The sequence below is a fragment of the Tachypleus tridentatus genome, chromosome 7 (genome assembly GCF_004210375.1).
Source record: "Tachypleus tridentatus isolate NWPU-2018 chromosome 7, ASM421037v1, whole genome shotgun sequence".
NCBI lineage: Eukaryota > Metazoa > Arthropoda > Merostomata > Xiphosura > Limulidae > Tachypleus > Tachypleus tridentatus.
Window position 1 is genome coordinate 139,708,250 of NC_134831.1, and position 25,793 is coordinate 139,734,042.

The 25,793-nt window shown below is 33.0% G+C and overlaps 2 protein-coding genes across 4 annotated transcripts in view; one reads left to right on the forward strand and one right to left on the reverse strand.

Annotated features, from left to right (window-relative positions):
- Positions 1 to 416: 416 nt before the first annotated feature.
- Positions 417 to 7,771, forward strand: LOC143256731 (uncharacterized). 2 transcript variants are annotated; one of them, XM_076514341.1, is made up of 3 exons: positions 417 to 772; positions 6,717 to 7,207; positions 7,604 to 7,771. In XM_076514341.1, exons 1-2 carry the CDS (start codon positions 734 to 736, stop codon positions 7,188 to 7,190), a joined length of 513 nt encoding a protein of 170 aa, XP_076370456.1. In that variant the 5' UTR covers positions 417 to 733; the 3' UTR covers positions 7,191 to 7,207; positions 7,604 to 7,771. The 2 variants fall into 2 exon arrangements, with proteins under 2 accessions (XP_076370456.1, XP_076370457.1); XM_076514342.1 differs by lacking the exon at positions 417 to 772 and adding an exon at positions 6,195 to 6,342.
- Positions 7,772 to 13,628: 5,857 nt separating this feature from the next.
- Positions 13,629 to 25,793, reverse strand: part of Polr2C (RNA polymerase III subunit RpII33) — a 28,571-nt gene continuing 16,406 nt past the window's right edge. Inside the window, exons 3-7 of one of the 2 annotated variants that reach the window (XM_076514344.1) lie at positions 24,124 to 24,252; positions 23,471 to 23,522; positions 18,577 to 18,745; positions 15,888 to 15,925; positions 13,629 to 13,953 (exon numbers count right to left, since the gene is read on the reverse strand). In XM_076514344.1, coding sequence (XP_076370459.1) covers positions 13,772 to 13,953; positions 15,888 to 15,925; positions 18,577 to 18,745; positions 23,471 to 23,522; positions 24,124 to 24,252 — 570 coding nt within the window. In that variant the 3' untranslated portion in view covers positions 13,629 to 13,771. The remainder of the gene's footprint in view (positions 13,954 to 15,887; positions 15,926 to 18,576; positions 18,746 to 23,470; positions 23,523 to 24,123; positions 24,253 to 25,793) is intronic. The other variant, XM_076514345.1, reaches the window with a different exon arrangement.

Below are 25,793 nucleotides of genomic sequence, written 5' to 3' on the forward strand. Positions count from 1 at the left end.
TTTATTTATTATTTTTTTAGTTGTATTTTATTTGTTTCTTTCACCTACATATTACATTTTTCTATCGAAGTTTATCGTATAAATTTAATTTCTATCTTTCTTTTTCTTATCACGTTTTATTTTATTTCATAACGCAATCCAATAATACGTTTTTTTCTTTCTTTCTTTAACGTTCTTAGATTTTTACATCACTAGATGGCAGCAGTTCGATTATAACGTGTTTTTTATTAAATATTTTTTGTGTACCCTTCCTCTCATGGTACAAAGTCACACATATAATTACATGTCTTTCTGTAACAAGCTCTGAAGGTCAATGTACACATAATCTTTCACAAAACTGTCTATACAACAGATATCCAGGCCAATAATAATACATTCAAAATATCCAATGCAATTCAGAACGGTCTTATCTGCTAAGGTGTTTGGAAGTGTCTGTTAAAATAGATTCAAATATTTTTTAATTAATTGAATGTTGTAAAACGTACCCACTATTTCTTTAAATGTGCGAAGTTGATTCACTTTTATTAAAATCATGTATGACAATACTATCATTACTTCGTACAAGTGCCAGTAAAAATCGACGAAAACATGTAAATACATTGAGAAGAAAGTGACGTAAACGTATTTCTTTAGTGTCCAAGTGGTTCTCAATCTTTAATCTAGGGGATCATGGAAAGGAAGCGGCTGAATGGAACAAAGGTCTTATTGTGCCCCAATGAGACACAAAAATTAGATGATCCACGAACAAATTACTTTAAGAACACCTTTTCCGGTAAGTAACGAGTTTTCAAAACCCCACATTATTTATCTTATCTTACTTTGGGTATATTTTAAATGAAGTAGAAATGAGTGGTCAAACATTGCTATAGTCTAATACAGAGCATGTCCAGAAATCATTTTGAAATTGCAAGACACCTTATATTGTACTATGAGCTCGAATGTTTGGTTGTCTGAAGTCGGGCACAAAGTTACATAACAGACTATCTGTGATCCCCTACCCACCCACCCACCCACACGCACACACACGCGGGTATCGAAATCCGGTTTCTTACATTGTTAGACATATTGCTATTCCACTTGGGAGAGGGTGCCCCAAGAGACTACTTATATATGTTTTTAGATTTTTCTAGTGATAATTCATCAGTCATACTAAATAACCAAAGTATTGTACTGCACACGTATTTTTAAATCACTTCTCCGGAATGTTTTTTCTAGCTCTAGGGATGTTCCTCTTTTTTTTTTCCTGTCATTTATTGTAAAACATGTGGGTTAAATTTTATGTTGCAAATGTAAATTGCCAATAATTTTTTTTCTCTAAATCAACAAAAATCCTGTATGCATTTATCTTAAGGAGTAAATAAACTGAATGTTTTACCAGTGTTTAGGCTATTGCGTTGTTATCTAAAGCGCATGATCATACTGTCATGGAGAACTACATCAGGACCAGTAGATATGTGATGGAATTTAACGGATTTAAAAGGAAGATTCTAGAGCGTATGAATGGGTAATTGGAATTTAATATATAAACAAAATAATGTATTCAGAGGCTCCAAATAAGTAAACTACTGGAATAAAATGCAGGTGCATTTTGGGTAGTGAGCTTACTATACTAAGGTTGAATATGTTACACAGTATGAAAACGTGTTTGGAGCCTTAACACATTTTAACAGTTCATGTCGACGTAACATAATCGAAAAGCATATCGTTTGGAAACGATACTTAACGGGGATGGATTCCCTAAAATAAAGCTTCCAGTCATACCTTTCGTTCATCCACCGCATACCTCAAACAGCTGAAGAATGAATCGCGTGTTAATACTATGTCTTTAAGACATACTGGTTGGTTTAGTCATATATGAAGTTCTCTGTAATTGGATTGTTGAAACTGGTGCTGAAAATTTTTCATTGTTGCAAATTATATCTATTACCAAAAGTAGCAGGGAGAAATGACGTGCTTTGGATATGGTAGCCTTATGACGGAGACTTTTGCAATGAAAACTACGCATGCGCTAGCCGTCCCTATTTATTTGTTTGTTAACTTTCACGCAAAATACGTAAGGGTTGTCTGTGTTAACCGTCCCTAATTTTTGAGTGATATACTAGTGGGAAGGCAGCTACTCAACACCTCCAGCTTTTATGATACTCTTTTCCAAGAATGCTGGTATTGATGGTCAAATTGTATTGTATTCGCAACCTGTAAATTGCGAGCCACGTGCCCTAACCACCAGATTATACGTGGTACATTAGTCCGCATTTGATCGCACATTGCAAATGCGTTTTGCATGTTTGGAGAACCAGTAATGTTTGTTTGTTTTAATATCGCGTGTAAGTTACACGAGGGCTATCTGCGGTAGCCGTCCCTGCAGAAGGTAGCTAGTCATCACCACCCACCGCCAATTCTTGAGCTACTCTTTTACAAAAGAATAGTAGGATTGGCCCTCATATTATAACACTCCCACGGCATAAAGTGCGATGATGTTTGGTCTCACGTGGATTCAAACCTGCGACCTTCCGATTACGTGTCGAGCGTCCTAACCAACTGGCGATGCTGAGCCGAATCAGTTATGAAAGATAACTGAAAAATAAAAATATCATGATAATAAATCATTGTCCCCTCCAGTGACACAGTGGCGTGTCTGCAGTCTTCCTAGAAACCGGGTTTCGATACCCGTAGTGGGCAGAGCACAGATAGACCTTTTTTGTAGCTTTGTGCTTAATAACAAACAATAATAATAAACAGAAAGAAGCTTAAACTAAATCAAGTGACTAAATTAATTAAATTACTGCTAGAATTTTAAGTTAATATGAGAGTTCTACACTGAATTCTTAACCTGTTTAACAAGCTTAATCCAATACATTAACGTGATATAACGCCACTCCTGAAACGTTATCGACGTAGTGGGTTTATGATTATTGCTTATTCTATTATGTACTCTGTATTTCGTTATAATCCTAAACATCTTAGCAGTTAAGCGTAAATGTGTATTAACCTATTCGACAACTGGTATAGGTATTTCTACAAACATTTTTTTTTAATTTTATATCAATGTGAAAACAAAAGTCAAGTAACAGTAAGTTGCCTGATTAATTGGTCTGGGGGAAAAATTCGCTAATTCTTTTTGTTTTGGTACATTATGTTTCTTTACATATTTAATACTTAATTTCGAACAGTTATTCAAAATGTAACAATTTTTGTCGGGTGTTTGTGAACACTTTACAGATTTCAGAATTTATTAAACACTTACTTGTATGCAGTGAAACATATTATTAGCTTACAAACCAAATATACAAATATGCACGTACGCTACCTCCGCACCCCGCTAGTACAGCGGTATGTCTCCGCCTTTATAATGCTAAAATCAGGTGTTCGATTCCCCTCGGTGGGCTGACCAGATAGCCCGATGTGGCTTTCCTATAAGAAAAACACGCGCGATACCTACATACATTAGTAATATAAGATTAGATTATTTTGTAAAAGTTCTTATGATGTTAATGCTATAACAATTATTATATCTTCAATTATACAGAAAAAGGCAATTACCTAAATCGTATTTCCAAGACAAAGGGATATTAATTAGATTATGTAAAAAGGTTGTCATGAACTTGCTTCTAACGAGAGGTTGGACGAGATAAACAGGTGTTTTGGATCACGCTGGTTTTCACTTGAAATATATGTAAAAATTTGTCAATTTCAAACATTTTTTTTTTTTTTTTTCTTTGTGTGAAAAGGTATTTTGCCAGTTCCGCAAAAAATGGAAATCTTTCCTCCTTCACAAGTATTTATTAAGTCGTAATATATTTCTAACGAAGAACCCTTGGTAACATTAGCTCAAGAACAACGTTTCGGTACACTTGTTTTCAACCAAGCTCTCTGTTAAACATGAATAAAATTCTAACAGTTTTAACGTTATGTTAATTAAAGGTCAGCGTACAAGCCGCGTTTGTCTCTGTCATTTCAGAAATACAGATTAAATTTGCATATAATTCACGAATGATCCAAACTATGCAAAAGTCTGGGGTAGCAGATTGTAACATGAAAGAAGTCTGTTCATATTGGATAACAAACCCCTTACCATGGATAGCTGAAAATAAGCTGTAAAACATATAAACATATCTCCTATAACCGACCTAAGTGAGGTGATGAAAACTTGTACCTCGAAGTTGCAGTTCTCATCTGGTCATTGGTGATGGTAAGAGACTTAGTATCCATCACGAACAAAGGCTGTTAAGATTATATTATAATCCAAATGATACCAATGCGAAACATTGTGAAGGGTTTAATTACCCAACGTAAACGAGTGGTTCACATAACGATCATCATTATAATAGAAGTAAAGAATGTAAGAGATTTATACACAACATGAGGAAATGTTACACGTATCATACTACGATCTACATCGTCACAAAGTTAAGTATGACAAGAGATTTATAACACGGCATTAACACATGCTATATATTTCATACTACAGCATACATCACCACACAGTTAAGAACGATTAAGAACTAGTTACTTAACGTGAACAAATGCTGTAGGTTTTATATCTGTAAAACTGCACTTTAAAATCATCACTGAGTCTTTGCGTATTATGCATGCGCTAAATATGATGGTAGCATAAAAACAATCACATTCGTTCAATGAAATGTCTTCTATAAGTTACAACATGACTGAACAAACTGTTTCTGAAAGTGGTGTTCAAAATAAAATGTTGTCCCCCAAGTCTCATTAAGATATTAAAATCTATGTCACCACAAAGCTGGGAAACCTCAAGAGCTAAATGTGACTGGAAAACCAGATTACCTCATGCACTTTCTTGAGAAGTAAGAATTTAAAAATGTGTGTTTGAGTTAATAAACTCTTTGTCATACAAACATTTTAACACCAGTACTAAGAATTTGCCATATTAATTTTCGGGTAATTTTAAGAGACTTTGTCAGATGATCTTAATGTAATAGACATGTCACTTCTATCTCATCAACTAACAAAGTTGACAAGATTCAAATGTTGTTTGAAATTGTTATTGTTATATTATGACGATTACGTCTATCTGTCTTAGAACAAAGTCACATTGAGCTATCTGCTATGTCTACTACGAGGAATCGAACCCCACATTTTTAGCGTTGTAAGTCTGTAGACTCACCACTGTCCCACCGAGGACCTACTAATTGTGAACATGATATTTAACTTGCTAGGTAATTATTTGTTGCTGTAATGAATTGATCAAAGATAATAGAAAAATGATAAATCAAAATATCTTGATTATAAAGCTTACGGCCCATACCTATTAAAGTGATTACAACTTAAGTTAGAAGCTTTTATTTAATCTACACTTAGGAAGAATAAATAGTAGAAAACGCATAGAAGCGTTATCTACCTGTATGAGATCTAATGCACAAAACCTACCCAAATACCTTCAAAGTGTGTAACTGCTATTTATAATCTCTGAAATACATCTGTGTAATTAATACATTTCACTTCCTGCAGTGGCCACAATTATACATTCCTTGCTTTTTTAGGCCACATTGGCAAACGTTTCTTCCAATCAATAACACTTTAAATATAAAACCACAAAACATTCTGAGTAACAACAAACCAAACACTAACTATGACCATCGACTCATCAACTACGGTGACTTTCCATACGTGTAACAGAACAGCATAAGATAATGTTACGATTAATGTCCAAAACAAATTATGTTTAATATAAGACGAGGAAAGGCGGTTACGCTTTGGTTAAGTGATTAGAGCAAGTGTCGAGGCCTAGAGCGAATGCACGTACCAGACGAATTCTACGAATTCTCGATGACTATAAAATTAGGCCTAAAACACTTTACTTTTCTCTCTCTCACACATAGATGTTTCTGTTCAAAACGGGTGCTTTACCAATTGGATTATCTATGAACAACCTTGTTATTACGAAGGTTGACCAGTTGTGAATTCTACTTCATTCAATATTATTATAATTATCCAACGTACAATAACATGTGGCGGTAGTTCACAAATATTAAAAGTCCATTCCCGACTTACAAATCTCTATTATATAACTGGATTGTAGATTAACAAGAAAAATCTCATGTAAAACCAAAACATGTTAACTTACTACAAGAAATCCTTGAATAACTGGAGTACAAACTGGTCAGACACGTTGCCAACTGCTCGTGTAGTGCCCTTAATGACCTTGTATCGCCTTCTGCTGGCCATAATGCACCAGAAAGGAATAATTTTGAAACTGTATAAATAAGAAGCCCAGACTTCAGACCTCTATCATTCCTCCACTTCAACAGACTGATCTCTTCAGCTACTAGCTTTAATCGCCTCACTCAAATTTTCATCATGAAAACCGCTGTAAGTGTAAATATACTGTGTTCCTAAGTTTACCAGAATCAATGTTATCAATGATTTAAGTATTTTCAAGCTTAAAATGTAAACTCTAAGATCATAGTATAAATTATTACGGTTAATTGCACCAAGCGAACAGTGTAAACTGGAGTGAAAATACCGTGTGATAACAACTGTACAACACTGAACTGGTCTAATAAGATGTTGTAAAATTAATGTAAATGTGTTTTGGGAGATTACATTAACAGTATGCAATCGAAATGGTGCTTAGCTTGAATTGAAAATCTGTAGTTTTGATATATTAAGACTGAATAAAAAATTGCTATGACAATTATACTGTTTGTAATTCAGAATTCAAAATCATAAGTGTTTGTTTTTAGGTTGTTCTGTGTGCCTTGATCGCCGTGGCGAGCGCTGGCATCTTTGGTCCAGGAGCTCTCGGTCCAGCCGGATTCACAGGAGCAGGAGTTGGTTTTGCAGGCGGTCCCGCCTTTGCAGCTGGTCCAGCTTTTGCCGCTGCTCCTGCCGTCGCCGCCGCTCCCGCTTTTGCCGCCGCTCCCGCCTTTGCCGCCGCCGCTGCTCCCGCTGCCGTGACCGGAAGCTCTGCCGTTACTGTCAGCACTGACAACCAGCGTGCCCTTCCTGCTGGAGGAGCCCTTGGTGGTGTTTACGGTTTTGGATATGGTCTTGGTGGCATTGGTGCCCCAGCCATCTATGGAGGCTATGGTGGTTACGCTGCTCCAGCCGCCTATGGAGCCTACGGTGCTTACGCCGCCCCTGCTGCCTTTGTTGCCCGTCCCGCCGTCGTTGGAGCAGGAGGTTTTGGTTTTGGTTTTGGTGGTAAATACCACTAAAATCAGCTCATTTACAGGTAACTAAGTGGCACGAGGTTTCTGACAATATGTCCTATTTGTTTATCATTAGTAATGCAAAAGATGAAGTACGAAAGATATGAAAACAATTGAAGTTAATAGAAAAACTACGTTTTGTAACTTAATTATAATTCCGTATTTACAGCAGGGGTGATAGAGTTATTGATGTCCGCAGTATATTTAATATACTAAGTACTAAAGTTGTGTGTATATCTCACTTTCAACCTATTTAATGTATAATATTATTTTCCTTGCAAAAACTGAAGAAAAATAATATTTTTTAAGATACAAAAGAATCTTAAGAGAAATATATGTTGCAAGACATCCTTTTCTCTGTTTTTGCTCTAATATATAGAATCCTAAAAAAGTGTGATGTTCTAAAAAATATTTTTCAGATGCAGACAGAAAACATGAAGAACGATTGTTGAATGGTTGGGTATTCAAGGCTACGACTCTTTCCGTTAATTAAATATGTACTTAATTAATTAAATCTGTCTTCAAAAGATATTTATCAAGGTTTATATGTACAATGTAAAATTCACCAATAAAGCTTTTCTCTGTAATTAATTTTCAAATATCTCTTTTAATTACTGCAAAACTGTTTTAGTTTCGAACTTTGGAACCGCATTCCTTCACAGTTAAAGATAATAACTTCAATAGTTTGGGTCAGTCGTACCTAATTTAAAAGGGAAAAGCTTGTCATCACAATAAACCGCAGACTCTTGGGATACTCTTTTTCCAAGAATAGTGGGATTGACCATCATTTTATAACGCCCCACTGCTGAAAGGGTAAGCATGTTTAGTGGGACGCGAATTCAAATCCGCAACCCTTAGGTCAAGTGCCCCAACCACCTGGCCTAGTTTCATTGGAAAACTGAATATTTAGATGAAATGAAGAATATTCAATATATTATTGGGGTATTTATAAAACGTAAATGTAATTGAACACTTTTTTAGGGGGAGCTTGAATATTTAATGAAACCAGGAATGTTTTATCTTTTAGTAACATTAAGAGATAAAGAATTCTAAGCCTTGGCTCAGGTCTCTTTGGTCGAGAGTAATTATATTTTGAGAACTTTATAAAACCTTTTTTTTTTTTAACTTTGATAAACATCGTCATTGGTGGAGTGCCAGAGCATCGAAATCATTTGCAGGTCACTAATGTAGCATGAACTTATATCCCAGAAAACTTAGCACTGATGGAAAGTCACGAGTTTAAGAATTACTCGAGAAATAGTAGATGTTGTTGTTGTTTGTTATTAAGCACAGATCTGTTATAAAAGACTATCTGTGCTCTGTCCACCGCGGGTATCAAAACCATGTTTCTATCCGTATAAGTCCGTCACGCTGTGCCAAGGGAAGGGGGTGACAGTAGATGAGTTAAATATATATATATTTAGCTCATCTACGAAACATATGTATATATAGATAATGATCCAAGTCATTTAATAGCATAATGTTCTGTTAGGACTTTCTGTGATGAAATACATCGAATAACTTCAAAATTCAGTCGCAATGTTTTTTTTTTCCTTTAACTGATATAAAAATCTAACTACTGTTTTTTGTTTGTTTATAAAATTTCATGTAAAGTTTATAAAGGACTATCTGTACTAGCTAACCCTACTTTGGCAACGATAAACTAGAGGGAACACAGCTAGTCAATCACCAACCGCCAACTTATGGACTGTTCTTTATCATTGAAACGTGGGATTAACCGCGACATAATAACGCCCCTTACCCCCTAGCTAAAAGATCGGACAGGTTTAGTGACAAAATTCGTACCCACGACCTGCAGACTGTAGCCATGTATTATGTTACCCGATTCATTGCTGACGTGGCCATACTGATCATGTTAAACAGTAGTCCCTATCTCTTCTATCTTTGTCAAAACCCATGTAAAACATGGCAACTTAACGTACTAATAATCAAATTCATAAGAAGATAATTACAAATTTCCATTAGGAATTTATATTTATTATAATCTCATAGCACCTTGCTTACTTATGTCTATTTATTATGAAGTTCACATTGTCGAAATACAATCTTACCATCATCTTTAACCCTTAACTGTCCCAGCATAGCCAGGTGCTTAGAGCGCTCGACTCGAATCCCCGTTCCATCAAATATCCTTGCCCTTTCACCCGTGAGGGGTGTCATAAAGATCAGGAGGAAGACATCTAGCCATCACCACCCACTACCAACTTTTGGGTCACTCTTTTACCAACGAATAGTGGGATTGATCATCACGTTATAACGCTCCCACCGCTGAAAGGGCGAGCATGTTTTGGTGCGACGGGTATTCGAACACGCGACCCTCGGATTACGACTCGAGTGCTTTAACCACCAAGCCATGCCGGACCACTTCACGTAAGATAATTAGTTTTTCATAAGATTACAATCTGAGCTAAACCACGTAACTATCTGTTTACATCTGAAAAAAACAAGAATAATCATAATTCATCTGGTCGAGACAACTTGTTCATGAAGTCTGAATGTATCAACGTCATAGTAATCTTGGTCTCAAGACATTTCCCATTATGTGGCAAATGAAAAACGTGTTAGCTTCTCACTCACCCTTTTAACTTTCTGTAACTGCGCTAAATAATTTCATAAAATAACTTTTAAACACATAGAGAGAAATATTTTGTTGTCCTAGCATTAATATATCTTGGCTTCAGAGCCAACTTTACAATTATTTGGTTCGATGTTAAGTGTTACATTACAAACTATCTGTTTTCTGCTATCACGAGTGCCGAAACCCAAGTTTTAGCATTATAAGCCCACAAATGTAAAACTGAGCCACTTCGATCTTAAAAATTAATCCGATGAATGTTTCAAATTTCCTTTTCAATATTTTTACAACAATGTAAGAGAGAAGCGAAGAAGATTTCCATCAAACATTCATGCGCAACTTGATAACGAAGTAACAGTGTTAAGAAAACGTATTAAGATTTGACTTCTCCCTTTCAACTATTCGATTTAACTTTAAAGACTACTTTATCTATCGTTATCGCTACTGAATAATGGAATACGTTGTACATTGCATTTGTGTCTAGCATGATGGAACGTCTGAGCTGGTGATAAGCGTGTTAGGCAGTGTCGCCAAGTCTCACGTGAAACATAACGTGCAATGCTTTTCGAAGCTGCTCATTTTAGGATAAGCCATAAAAAAACAGTTTCAAATAGCAGTACTACTTTTGCGGCTTAATTAAAATACAGAATATGTCAAGTGGAGCGGATCATAAAGTTCGCGATTGTTTTATTTTTGTCAATTCAACAAGAGTGAATGCAGTATGGTTCTAAAATTGTAATAACGTGCAAGGTATTCACCGACCTAATCATTCACTGCAACCGTTTTACTGTGTTAGAATCAATTACTACAAAAAAAAAACAAAAAACAAATACGTCCTCGAAATAAAATAAATCCCCAAATCGAAACCCATTACTTTAAAGAAATAGAGCGCTTAAAAAAAAGAAAAGATAAGCCCATTTCCGTTTATAATAAACGGGCTTGTCTACACCGATGTTGGGCTGTGAACACAAGGTTTTGGTAAAAGAGACATAATAAATCTAAACACGTCCCACAGTTTCGATTGTGTGCTAATAAAAATCCCCATTGTTTGATTCAAAGAGCTGTTGGCTGATAGACTTTCCTCTAATCAATAGTTCAAAATTAGGGACGGATATGTGTTTGTTGGAAGCACAAAGTTACAAAATAGGCTATCTGTGCTCTGCCTACTACGGATATCGAAACTTGGTTTCTAGATTCTAAAGTCCGCTGTTTCATTTAGGTGGAGGGGCGCTATAACCAAATTCTTGAAATCTCCGATCTGGTTTTATCCCGCCCACACAAAGTACAGCTAAAAGTTGAGTATTTCAATTAGTTTAGCATGAGATAATTACAAATTATAGGTCTATACAGAGAGGTCTAGAGATTTTCACAAATCATTCATAGATAAAGAATTACTTTAAGTCTTTGTAAAAACGTGGATGGGTACATGACCTCAGTAGACACGTCATCTATAGTATAGTGCCATGATTCTTAACTTCTAAATTAGCCACTGTAATAACGTATGCAATCATTCAGTTAAATAACAATTAACCTTCTTTATTCATATCTATTGTTCTCAAAAGTTTTAGTTAAGTAAAAAATAAGTAATTTGTCCAATAAACAGAGTATCATATTTTTAACACCCGGTTGGTGAATCAAGCAAAAAATGATTTGAGGGTCAGACAGCCCATATCACTTTCCAGTAGTTGTCATAATGTAATTCTGAATGTGCCAAACATTTCTTTGGTATATGCAGAATCGAATCAGCTTCATAATCATAATAATCGAAAAGAAATGACTGCAAAATCTACTTCCCCACCTACAATCTGACAAAGCACACCAAAAAAAAGATAATTTCTGCTTTAAGGAATCAGTTCTCACTAATTTAGTCAATGAAAATTACTGAGGAAGCAACTTTGTCAAAGTTTACATGCAAATAAAAGGTGCAGTAGTTACTTAAAAAGTAGTCAGTGCAGATGTTGTGAAACTAGGTTATAAGAGGACTCATCATAAATATTTGCAGACAAATACTGCTGTGTACCTGTTTATTTATCCATTAGAGCCAAAAATTCAAATATAAGAGAAACAACTATACTTTGGTTAATGACCAGGAAAATACAAAGTAGAAATCTCAAACCTTGTCTCACAGAGAATGATATCAACACAGAACTCAATGATAAGTTACATAGTAATGAGCCTTACTCTGCTCTAGGTATGCTTATGTAATTGTTTATACCCTTTTCATAGGAAAAGTATAATTGTTCTTTTACTGATGTTCTCACTTTTATATTTATAACTTGTATGCACCTTATACAACAATGGGGTAAATGGCTAATCTTCTAAGATTCAGCCATAGTTATCTCTAATTTATGACTACTTTAGTATTAACTGTGAAATCGTTTGTAGCATTAATTCACCATCATAACTGTTCGTACTCCTCGCTTGTGACTCTGTGTGTGCCATTTATGTATTCCAACAATCATTTTCATTACTACATGTCAAGTAGATGATAGCAGGAACACCTTGTTTCATTCTTTGTTTTATAAAAAGTGGTGCTGTGGAGTTCAACATACAACTTGATACGCTATAATGGAATATTACATATCTTCTTGGTATCCTGGTTATAGAACAGTAACTTTTATTGCTGATAAGTTACATTACCATTATGTTCTCCTGTTAGCAGCTGAAGTCACTTTTCTTCTAGTGTTCATTTGTTACAATTTTAATTTTCGTAACAAACATGCAACAATCACAAAGCCCAATAAAGAATTTTCTTTACATTGTTTGTTGTAATTATTGTAGTGCACCCAGTTCTCATCCAATGTTGAGGCAAATTTCTGTTTTTCATTCTTAAAATATTTTTGATAAGGTTTCCTGCAGTTTAATTTCTTCTCACCATATTTGAAAAAACTTGTGCCTTGTTGTTTGTTTCTTTACAACAATAAGATCTTTGTGAATTATCTTGCAGACAGTGAAATATGAAATGTAATCAACTCTTTAGCAATCACTTTCTAATTACAAACTTATTGTTCTTTATGAGATGTAAACTTTGTCATTAATAGCAGCTGTTCCAGCATGTCAAGATTTTATATTTTCATAAAGGTATGTTGATATTCCCTTGCTGCTGAAATTCAAAGTTCTATTCACGGTCGTTTTAGAGACTGGTCTGCATCGATCTTTGCTTATCCTTGCTATACATTTTACCTTGAAAATGGATGTTAATAAATGTTTTTGAATACTGATAAACTATAAGAAACATCATTTTGTTGAAAAAGTTTGATGTTACAGGTTTTTAAATATAAACAAGTTTGTGTTTGAACAACAAAGATATCTAAACATTTCTTACACCAAAAATGAATATTTTTCTATGCTAAAAATAATTTCTGATAGATACCTCTTTGCATGAAATAGCTGTAATTTGGAATTGAACATCAGACCGTCAGTATGTGGACAGTCATGCCTCCTACATAGGCAGAATGTCACCATCCTACTCTCAATTAAGTAGAAATGATCACACTCTAGAAGAAGCCTTCATGGTCCACCATCTTAGTGACTAGGATTCCAATACTCCTCTGGAAGAAGGGGGAAAATATTCACTGGAAAATCTGGAGAAACGTGTAACACCAAAGAAAGTGCAATGGGTGACTGCAAAACCCTATTTTTAAATCATTTCTAATTTATTCAATTAAAGGAGCAGCAAAAATGGGCAGCAATCCCTTACTGCTTTACTCATGTTACTCCATGAATGTATAGTCCAATACAAACATACTCATGAAGCAATACACTCTCAAGAAGAGCAAACAAGTGGTCTTGCAAGACATCCCATCTCAACATTAAGCATTACAGACCTGTTAGGCCATACAGTGCAGTTTTAAGAAACAATATACTACTATTTATTCACAATATTCACCTTTTGATACATGAAAAATGATGCACAAAAATTACATGGTTTTTCAATCTGAAAATGTTCTATGAGAAAAGACTATCAAAACTCCTACAAATAATCATGTTTTCAACTGATAGCTAAAGCATCATTTTGCATTTCATGACTAAGTTGAGTCTGAAGGTCACTAAGTTTCTTTTTTAATACATGTAGACCTGATAACACAATGGTTTCTGGTTTCAAGGCTCCTGAAGATTCTACATTAAAGAAGAACTTGTTAGGTTTGCTATCCCATACAAATTCTCCTTCATCTAAAAAATAAAAAAAACATGAATGAGTTAAATATACTACTTAACAAATGTCTAACTATAAAATACATACACACATACATACCTAAATGTGACCACTAACATCAAAATTGTTTAATTAGAATACATTATTACTTCTGATCACAGCAAGCTACCTATATAAATCAGAACCGACACTTGACCCAGAAATGCATTGTATTCAGTCATACCTCCAATAATATCTCAGAAGGTTCATACAGATTAGGACATTTAAGTTAATCCTAAATTTGTATACTAAACTAAAAATACATAATAACCTTTTAAATGAAAACATATGATACTAAAAGAAATAAAAATAAATTTAATATAATAAATAGTAACCAACACATATTAAAGGGAGAATACAGTACAACTTATTTAGGGACCATACATAAACATTAGTATATTACTTTATGAATCACCATAAATAGATTTCATGTTATTTGTAACCAATAAAAACACTATTGAAACACCTCAAACAGTGTAACATTTGAGACAAAATAGTAAAACAAGTTGTTGTTTAATAAGTCAGACAGCAAGACAGTACTAATAGTACATCAAAAAAAAACTAATGTTTATACAGATATAAAATAATAAATAATAATCAACAAATTATATTAATAAAAGCAAAAAACTAAAACGTTTAAACCTTCTGCAATGGGCTTTGTATAATATACACAAGTTTGTTCACACAGTTGCACGTTACGTATTTACACTATAACTTTTATACAGCATGTGCTGTATCTTCACAACATTTGGCAGACTTTTAGTAAAGATTACAAGTACTCTGTATACAAAAAATATTTTTTAAAGCAATACTTTTACTGTCGATTTGCTTGTTAAAATATTGAGTCTGTTTCATTACTAGTCTAAGTACAAAGTGATTTCATGTTATGATTAAAAAACTAATTGTCTCAAATGTCACAAATATAATATACATAATCTATAAAACCACCTAAATACATTTCAAACATATGTTTTCGGTAAGACTATATTTTATGTTACTGTCTATACTCTAACTGTGTGGAGTCTTACTTAACCAACCTCTTAACTACCATAAAACAATAAAATAATATAAATTATGCTTTTTTGTGCTAGAATGATTACATATTACAAAACAAAAATATGTCATGTCTAAGTAGCTTGAGTCTCATAACACTATACACACACACATATTTATTATTTTCTATTATATTGACCTTCCAGTCATGCCTAGCTAACATTAGATAACTTGCACTGACATGGTGCACATGCATCATGTCATGTATCCAATAGTATAAAACTAACCTTTAGTCTTGGCTGTGTGACAGTAGATTAGTATTTTGTATTATACAGTTACATTTAAATTATTATACATATGTATATATATATTACTACTAATTATAAATAAATTATTAAACTTATTTTTCTTAAAATATAGTACAACAAATTTAGAAGTAAAGTAAACAATTATCTATCCTCACTACGACCTTTGAACTTGGTTGCTGCTGCACTTAGGTTGCTAAGCCTTTTAAAATTTCACACATGGAGGATATCAAACAAAAATTGTTTTTATGTTTTATGTATGTATACCAAAAAAATAATAAATAATTGTACTGATACCATAAAATTCCATTCAATAAACTTTTGAATGGAAGTCAAACAAATGCAATGACATGGCCTCTGACCCATGATCTGTCACAAGAGAGTTAATGAGTTAATGGTTTAATTACTAATTTCATATACAGACAAAATAAAAAGAAATTTAAATGTAAACAATATTTTTAAATGAACAAACACAACTGTTTCTAATAATACATAATATTTTCCCTGCAAACAATTTTCTCACAAAGTGTGTATGTGAATGAATATTAATTAATAGAAATGTTATTTACTTAAAAGCTATTAAAAATAAAAAAAACTTTAAATCTCCAACTTACAAGCATCATCTTCAAGTTCCGAATATTCACTCTTGGGCCTGAAAATTATGCATAAATGAATTAAATAAACATATAACCACTAAAGAAAAAGATCATATAATACTATATAGAAATTTTTACTTTTTCTTGTTCCTGGGCTGAAAGTTTTATTTCCCAACTGCTTATGCCTAAAGTAAATGGAAAAGACCTACTTTTCTCTTCAAACTTAGCTTTTGTGACCAAGGTAATAAAATTTTCAAATTTACCCATGTTCCAAAACATTTCAGATAGATTCAGTGCTGAGTAGCTGATAGAGAATTTCTCAAACTTACAAATACTATCCAGGAACAAAATCTGTGCTACATAACATAATCTGTTCAGTTCTAGCTGCCTAACTGAACACATAGACCTATCTGATTTTATCAGAGATGGCATCAAGAAGCTGCAAGCATTCTCCAGATGCATTCTGTTATGTATGTGGCCAATTTATCAAGACAAGGGTAAAAATGTACTCTGTGACAGCATCTGCTAAAACTTGTGAAGCCTACAAAAAATATTCCGGCATGCCTGTTGGGGATCAAGATAAACCCTGGGTTTCCAAGGAGGCTTTACCAAGTTTCCCTGTTATCTTTGCCTTTGAGACAGCAGGGACACCACAGCACATTACAACTGGAAGCACTGGCCAACAGACAGAGTTTTCAGTGGGGAGGCACAATGTCAAGTGTGAGCCACTAGGTGACCTCCAGAAGGTGTTGTTCCCACCATTGCACATAAAATTGGGTCTTATGAAACAATTTGTCACAGCTCTTGATAAGAAGTCTGTAGCCTTCAAGTACCTTTGAGACTTATTCCCTAAGCTATCTGAGGCAAAGGTCAAAGCTGGTGTCTTCATTGGATTACAAATAAAGATGATCCTGGAGTGCACAGAATTCCCCAAGAAGCAAAGTATGAAGGAAAAAAAAAAGCTTGGGGCAGCTTTGTTGAAGTGATTCGAGGCTTCTTGGGTAATTACAAGGTCAAAAATTATGTGGAACTGGTTGAGGCTCTGGTGAAGATCTAGGAAAAATGAGCTGCAGGATGTCCCTGAAAGTCCATATCCTAGACACTCATTTTCAAGAACATGGGAGCATACTCAGAGGAGAAAGGCAAGTGCTTCCACCAAGAAATACTAGACTTTGAATGCTGCTACCAAGGAGCATATAACAAAAACATGATGAGAGACTACATTTGGGGACTGATATGTGAAAGTCACTTGCACCACAGTTGCAAATCTCGAAAAACTACTCACTTCTAAACATTTTTGTATAACTTTAGTATAAACACACGTAAATCTTGATTCATATATTGTTTTATTCCAACCTTATATAAATGAAAATGTGCAAATTTGTGCCTTTTTTATGTAGAAAATAGGTTAATTTCTAAATTTCATTATCCAGGTCACAAAAGCAAAGTTTGAAGGGAATAAAGGTCATTTTCTGTACTTTAACATAAGCAATTACGAAATAACACATACTATCCAGGAAGAAAATCTGTGCTACATAACATAATCTGTGGCACATTAACATTATATAACCATGTACCCTTCACACACAGGAACCACTAAACATCAATGTTGAATATAAACACCAATTTATTGATGAAGAAATTCTCACCACTGTAATTCCTAAATTTCTATGTCATAAAGTCTTAAAAAGAATAACAAACACTTAAAGCATAATTCTAAAACATAATCACATTTCAATTAGTAGCTCATATAAAGACATTAGTGTTTTAACTTGATAAATTATGCACAAGCCAGAAGATATATATCAAAAAAATATTTTATCTGGAGGTTCATGCTCATTACATTTAAGTATAGTAATATTAATATCATTCAGATATTACTATAAAAGGAGTACAGATGCTTTCATAAGTTTATATGGTTTTATTCATCCTCATATTATGACAATTTCACAAATCTGTTATCCCTTGATTTTTTTCCTTTTCACAGTCATATGCCTTAACCCACCTGGCCATGCCGGGACATGACGCTTATAAAACAAGAAATACTCATCTACGCGAGCGCTGATTGGGTGACAAGCACTGGTGACGTAACTATGGATTCCCCCACGTACCCAGTATGGAGAAACACCACACTCAAACTATTGGTAGACATCGGAGATACAAATATTTTTTATTATTTGAAGCACAAACATGATTATTGCAAGTAGCCATTTGGACTATGCCTTTTATTTGTTATCAAAATTTATTTGTATCTCACTAGAAATTTTATTTTCACCACTTTCAAGCCCTGAGACCTCTTGTTGGAAATTTCCTACCCTGTTTAGGATTTCTTTTTGGTATGGTCTTAAACTTTTGACCAGCTAGTATTTAAGCTAATTTTATAGTGTTCACATTTACCCTATTAAATGCTAAAAAAGTCTTTTAATTTTATTTTCCCTTTTCTTATTTTCATCTTTTGAAGTTGTACTCAAATAAGTGGTTGAGTCTAACAACTCAAAATGCATATTTTTTATATATGTTCATTGGCCTTAAGATTTTGGCTAGCAGTGTATGAGTTAAAATTGTTAAAACATGGTTATAATTATTATTCTTTAACTAAATTCTGAAAAGAATTAATGTACACCAACAGTTTGTAATTGAACATATAAAAACAATTTAAAGAAAACCAATTACATTTTGTAAATCAAATATTATGCATAATATTTACCATTCTTCAGGCTTTGGAAATGTTGTGTGTCTAAATATATTATCAGGATCATATTCAAAAGCAACACCACAAGTTGGGTTCCACTTGGCATGCTCCTTTCCAAAACCTTTCTTGGCATATGCACGGAACTTAAGCTCTTGGCCTTTCCTAAGTTTCACTATAAGAATATCTAAAAATTCAAAGTAATTTTATTACTTTTTCATTACATTACTAATGAATAAAAAATTGGTCCATTCTTTATATCTCTACACTATAACATCAAAATAATTCAGCAATACTTTTTTTTATCATCCGACATTCATTACCCATTCAAAGAGCAAATATAAGTAAGTCAAATATAATAGTTAGAAGAAAGAAATATTAAATAGCTTTTCTCCTTTACACTTTGACAGATTATTAGCACATTTGATGTTATATGCCACACCAGTGAGTCATAACTGACTTTTAGTTATGGACCTCATTACAAGCAGATATGTTTCAAAGACAAATTTCTCTTGTGGAATATGAAAGTTTCAGACACTGAGACCTTTACTCTATTTAATAATCTTATTTATACTGAATGTATTAATACTACTGGTAGCAGCCAATGTTTTAAGACTCCAATAATTTTACAATAACTTTACACACTTCACCCTTATCTACCTCTGCCTTCAAATTGCATTTAAGAATTATGTAACTGCAAATTCTATAACACTGTTTGCTGGAGGCTAGTGTCTTTCAAACATTTTAACCACCCCAGAATTAAGTCAGTCAGTCTGATTTACATCATTCAATCTTAGTCCAATCAATAAATTATGCACAGTCACGACAGAAAGTGTTCGTACTCCTGTGAGTAGTTTTTTCCTCATAACTTAAAATGTATCATGATTAGGATAATGAAATTAAAGTACATTATAAATATTATACTAACACACATCTACATAAATTTTTATGTAAATTAAACGACAAATAAACTGTTTATAAACAAATAATCAAACATAGGAGGGGCAGAAAGTGTTTGTGCATCTACTTTAATGGTCAGTTGTGTAGACTTTCAGGTGAATTACTTACCGCAATTTCTCCTCATAGCCCTCCTTGATCGTTTGACAGTACTTGACTGGTATTTTCTTCCATTTTTCTTTACAGAAGGCCTCCAATCCTTGCAAATTTTTCAGAAGACGCTGATGAACCATGAACTCCAACTCATGCCAAACGTTTTCAATTGGGTTGAGATCAGGTGACTGCGATGGCCACTACGGAACTCTTATATAGTTCTTCTGCAACAAGGATTGCACATATTTCGATGTGTGCTAAAAGATCCAACAACACCCAAGCTGCAAGTTCCAAGTATCATTCTTGATATAAGTGCCTAATATATCAACGTACTTTTCTTATTTCATGATTATGTTGACGTGGTGAAGGCTGCCTACACCAGAAGAGCTGAACGAACCCCATAGCATGATCAAGCCACCTCCTTGTTTAACTGTAGGGATGGTGGTCTTTGGAAGATTTCGTTCCCCCTTCTTACAGAAAATATTGCGAACATCATTGTGGCCGAAAAGCTCAATTTTAGTCTCGTCTGACCAAAGAATACTCTTCCAATAGGTAAAGAATTTATCTAAATGCTTTCTTGCATCCCTTATTTGTGCTTCTAAATGAACAGGCTTTACATATAGAGTTCTACAAGGACGGCATGCTTTAAACCCAGAAGAGCGTAACATGTTTGTAACTGTAGAAGTGCTTACTTCAACCTCAGTTTCCCTTACCAGTTTCTGTATGTCATTATGTGTTAAATGAGGGTTCCTACTAACTTCTCTGAGAACCTTCCTCTTGGTTCTCTCTGCAATTTTGGTGAGGCGTCCGAACGAGGGAGGTTAGCAGTTGATCCTGGAAGCTTAAACTTGGCAATTATGCTTTGAACAGTATATTTTGGCACATTAAGTTGTGTAGCACTACACATACGAAACTTATATTTTACAATAATTCGGTTTTTTAAATTACTGGACAGTTGTTTCCTGTTTGCCATGATGACCAAGCAGATAATGACAGAGATGGTGCTAAATTGCTGGAAGTAAATTTTTTACTGGCTAAATTCCAATAGTTATGAACCTAGTGTCTAGTTCTGGAATGGTATAATGTAGTTTATTTGCCAAACTAAACAAAATTGTTACAGGAATATCAGTTTTTCACATGTTCTGAAATGTAGAAACACTTTCTGCTCCTCCTATTTTTGGTTATTTGTTTATAAACAGTTTATTTGTTGTTTAATTTACATAAAAACTTATGTAGACGTGTGTTAGTATAATATTTATAACATATTATACGTTTATTAGCCTATTCATGATACTTTTTAAGTTATGAGCAAAAAAACTACCCGGGACGCAGGGGTATGAACACTTTGTCGTAACTGTATACTGATCATTTGGGTTATCAAGTTCTCTGGTGTATAACATCTATGTAAGCAAAGCATGAGCCATAGTAATGACTCAGAAATATCATGATATTAAAATCAACACTACCACACACATGTGGGTCAATTTGATGAACCTATTGTAGAGTACATTTTAAGACATTTCAAAAAAGTACAAGATGAAATAGCTTAAACTTAAGAAATTTCTAAATATTATATAATATATATGAATACTTTTACAAATACATAATATGTACAAGAACTTGCAACTCTGAAAATTGAAAATTAATTTAACGTGACATGTTTAACAATTAAAAATGCTTACCTCTGTTGCAAATTTTAACTACCAAATTTTCTCTTCCTAAATCATTATAATATCTTCTTATAGTATCATTTAATTAAACTGTAAATCATACATGTTTAGATTACTAAAACACTACATGCAATTTTGCTGTTTCAAAAAAAAAAACATTACCACATCAAAATGATAAGCAAACAGTTTTGGTTGTTAATGATAAATTTTCATCATATATTTATAGTGTTTTTACATGTCTTTTAACTGAAATATTTTGTCAAATAAAAGAATTATTTATGCCAGTAAAGCCTAAAATAGTGGCTTTTTCACCATAATGAAACATAATATAGTCATGATTAAAATAATTTTACAAAACCTATTTTATCTTTTTGTATGAAAAACATTTCTTTACCTGTTCTACAAATGATAAAGCAAGTTTTGAAAACAAAATCAGGATTGTAATCGCAGCAGAAATTTCTCACAACAATCTTTTCTGTTTCTAATAAAATATCATCAAGTTAAATTTTATTTTGTTCTAATCTCTATGTGACTCTCTGCTGAACATGCAGCCATTCTGACTTACAGTTGAAGAGAACAGAAAAATAACTTTTATTACATATGCAGTTCGCTAGCTTACGATTTCTTAAAAGCTTTTGACAGAAGCAATTTCATCAAATCATAACAACCAAGACTGAGAAATAGTAATCAACTAAACAGTGATAAACCTCTCTTCATTTTCAACATACAAGAACAAATCAGTTCTGAAAAAAATTATTGTGAATTTCTGAAAGGTTGTGAGCCCCATATTAGTTCTGCTTGTAGTTAACAGAAAGCAAGTGAGCTATCTGTGCTATTCTAACCACAGATATCAAAACCTAGATTTTAGCATTATAAGATTTATTGATGAGCCACTGGTGGGCAGCATACTATGCTTAGATAAAATTCATAAATACTAATTATTTTAAGAGCTCACTGGACTCAACCAATAACCAAAATTTGATTAAAAACAAATTTATACGTAAATTTAAACAAAAGAAATTTTCTTTCAAATAAATTTCAACTCCTAAGTGGAAGAAAGACTACAAGTTTATTTTGTATAAAGCTTTTAATTCAATGGTGCAAATTTGTGGAATGCACCCATCCAGACATTATGTTAAAGACACTAATATGAGTTTACAGTAATATAAGTGTGAGAGTACTTTAAATTCACTTTATTAATTGTGTACCACTACCTGTGTAGCATTATTATATTTACATTCCACTAGTTTACTTTGTTTCGTAAGTATGGTTATCAGTTTCTAGCTGTGAGAACTGTTTTAAAAATAGTATGCTGGTCAAGGAATGTTGTTGTTAGGATCCTCTCATTCCAGTTTCCTATTATTCTACATCATGCTTTTACAATATCCTGTATCCCTTCTCATGAGAAAGATTACTGTGAAGCATATACTATATAGAGATAGACAGTGATCTATTGCATGGGTGGGTAAGATGATACAAGGGGGAAAGTATACAACCTCCTCCATTTTTCTGGGTGAGCATGAGCAGCACACATGCACTTACAGGATGGTATTACAGAATCTTGTATATAATGCTATGCTTTCTTAGGTTGGAACAAGATGCAGATCCAAGAACAAAGATATATAGATCTAGAGAGATTGATGGCTAAACTTCTTCATTAACAGTGAACTTGTGGCTTTCACTGTCTTTCTCAAAATACAGATTTTCCCTATCTTACTCTGTGTCCAGCATCTTTTTTGCTTAAACTATGATTTATTCTGTAATACATTTTCCCTTAGATATTTGTGGAACTACCTGAAAAGGATACCAAAGAATACCACATTTTTGCATTATCTAATGGTCCCACTTGGACAGAAAAATCTAAAGACAACATTAAAAAAAAAACATAATTTAATAATTAAATCCTGATGTATTTCAATAATTATTGAGAAAAAACTAACTAAAACCTGTGAGAAAGACATAAACACAAAAATAGCTTTAGTGGGTTTTCTCGACATCACTGATTAACATACTAAACAATTCCAGAAAAATGCATTAGTACAAAGGTAATAACTGTATTACCAAACAAATATTGTGATAACAATCAAGTTCATATTATGTTTAACTTCTTATCCAAGAACCTAATACACTAATACATTGATTTTTGTGTTATGTACAATTTTACTGTGTAAAAGAAATAATTACAAGATTACCATCTGTTTCTCCATATTCACTTGAGTCATCTTCTCTGTGTCTTGAAGTCACCTGAAAATTAGGAGAGAGAAAAAAAAAAAAAGTTAAATTAAAATTTTCAAAAAATGTTTGGTTCACTAAAACAAAGGAATATCCATTTCAAGCATAAATTATGCAATGTTTACAATACTGTTTTCAATAGCATTCTTCACTAAATGCAGTTAAATTTTCATACATTAAACAAACAAATTATAACAAATAGTAAATTCCACACAAAACATTTAGCAACACAAAATTAAAAGGAAAAACACATAGCACATGAATCAGACAAGTATAATAAAATCCATATTTCATAAAATAATACACTTAAGGATATACTTAAAGATATGTAACTAAATTTATGATCTATCTTATACTTACAAAGTGGCACTGCTCAAAAGATAAGAAATGGATAAAACTGTGAATACCTCTTAAATATAAAATGTTCATCTCTTTATAAATATACCAAATTACCTCTATATTTTCCAATTTTAAGCTCTTTCCCCATAGAAATCTCAATTATTCATCTTTAGACTTACATATATTTAGTAAATAAAATTTTATTATTCCTTAAAAAGCAATATTAAAAGCCAGGTGAACTATGTTCAACAGACAATTTACAGTTATAACTTACAGGTACAACTCTTGGATCACTAGATTTCAAGTCAGCAGTTGTGACATGTTTTGTCTGTTCTTCAAGACACTTGACTTCAAGTTGAAATTCTACTGAACATTCTGGGCAGAAATCAATGCAGGTGCAGTCCTGGAAATTATGCACACCACAAAGTATGTCAAACATCCAAATTTTAGACAGAAGAATTATTAGTTTTTAAACAACTGTTTTTCCTCAGTTCACCTTCTTTGCATCCTTATTTTTTTTTTTAATTTTTGCACCACAGATATCACTATATATCTTTTTAAAGTTTTCAGTTCTCTTATTATGAAGTCACATTTACCAGTCATATATGTTTACAAAACAAATAGCAATAATTCATATTTTTTTTTGTATATAATGCAAGGACAAATATAGAGGTGGGATGCAGCTTTCTTTATAGAACATTTCCTAAAAAAATTTAGAAATTGTTAATAAAAAAAAAAACAGATTTAGAAAAACCTACAAACATCCCAAATTCTATTCTTCTAAAAACTCCTGTATTAGTGCTTGCACTGTACTCCTTATACATAAAAATAAAATACAAACTGTGTTAATAAGCAGGAAAATAATTTTGTATAAATTCATGCATAATAAAATATAAAAACCTTAAGATTTGTTTACCTGTAATCTGGCTTCTATGATTAGAATTTGGATTTGTTGTTATAGTCCATGAAGGAGATAAGTGTACACAATTTACTGTTGGAAAAAGAATAGCAGAGCCCTAAATGTGTATAGTGACTCTTCCAATGTTGTTTAGTTACATCAAATAACAATAGATGCCAGTAACACAAAATCAGTGGAAACATTTGGGCTGAACAAAGTTCACCCAGAAGTTGTTTCAAGGTGAATGATTTTTTGCTAAACCTGAGATTGTAGCAAAGTAACTACCAATGAGGTTAAGCATCTACAGGTAAAACCTGCTATAATAGGTAAATGCATTGATTAGATACTCTATTAAGACCCACCACTACCATAAACACACATATGTAAAAAACATTTTTACAAGGTGCTCACTTCAGACATATGCAAGTATAATGGCAAGTCTTCAAGACAATTGGTTATAATGTGACATCTCAGACTCTCAAAAAGAGCATGATCACTGGAACACCTTTATTAGTCATTTTTCACCAGTTATTCAAAAATATATCAGTAGTTTATTGACAATTTTAACTAAAAGAGAATAAATCTACCACTGTGACAACCATATGCTATGACAGATCATGGAAAATGACAACTAGACATGCTTGTAGGATGCAGCTGATATCAAGCTGTGTCACAAACAACACATTATTTTAACCCATTCCATATGGGTCATTGGTCAAAATGTATGTCATCACATTTGTTGACTGACATCCAAAATTTTATTGCACTACTATTTTGTGAATTTATTTCATTATGTTTGGTATCAAACTGTAGATTATAATTCAAAATTCAGTATTATATATTATTCATTCTTAATTTAAAAGTGAGTATAAAAAACTTTTAAAAATTGATTTTTGTGTGTCATGTGGTATGCTGAATGCAGCACTAGTTCATATTAGATGTTTGTGATGTCAAAACACAAAGTCTATAATTTTGTATGAATTAAGAATTTAACTTACTGAAAAGCTAGAATATAATATAAGAACTTCCTAGCTTTTCTATTTGCC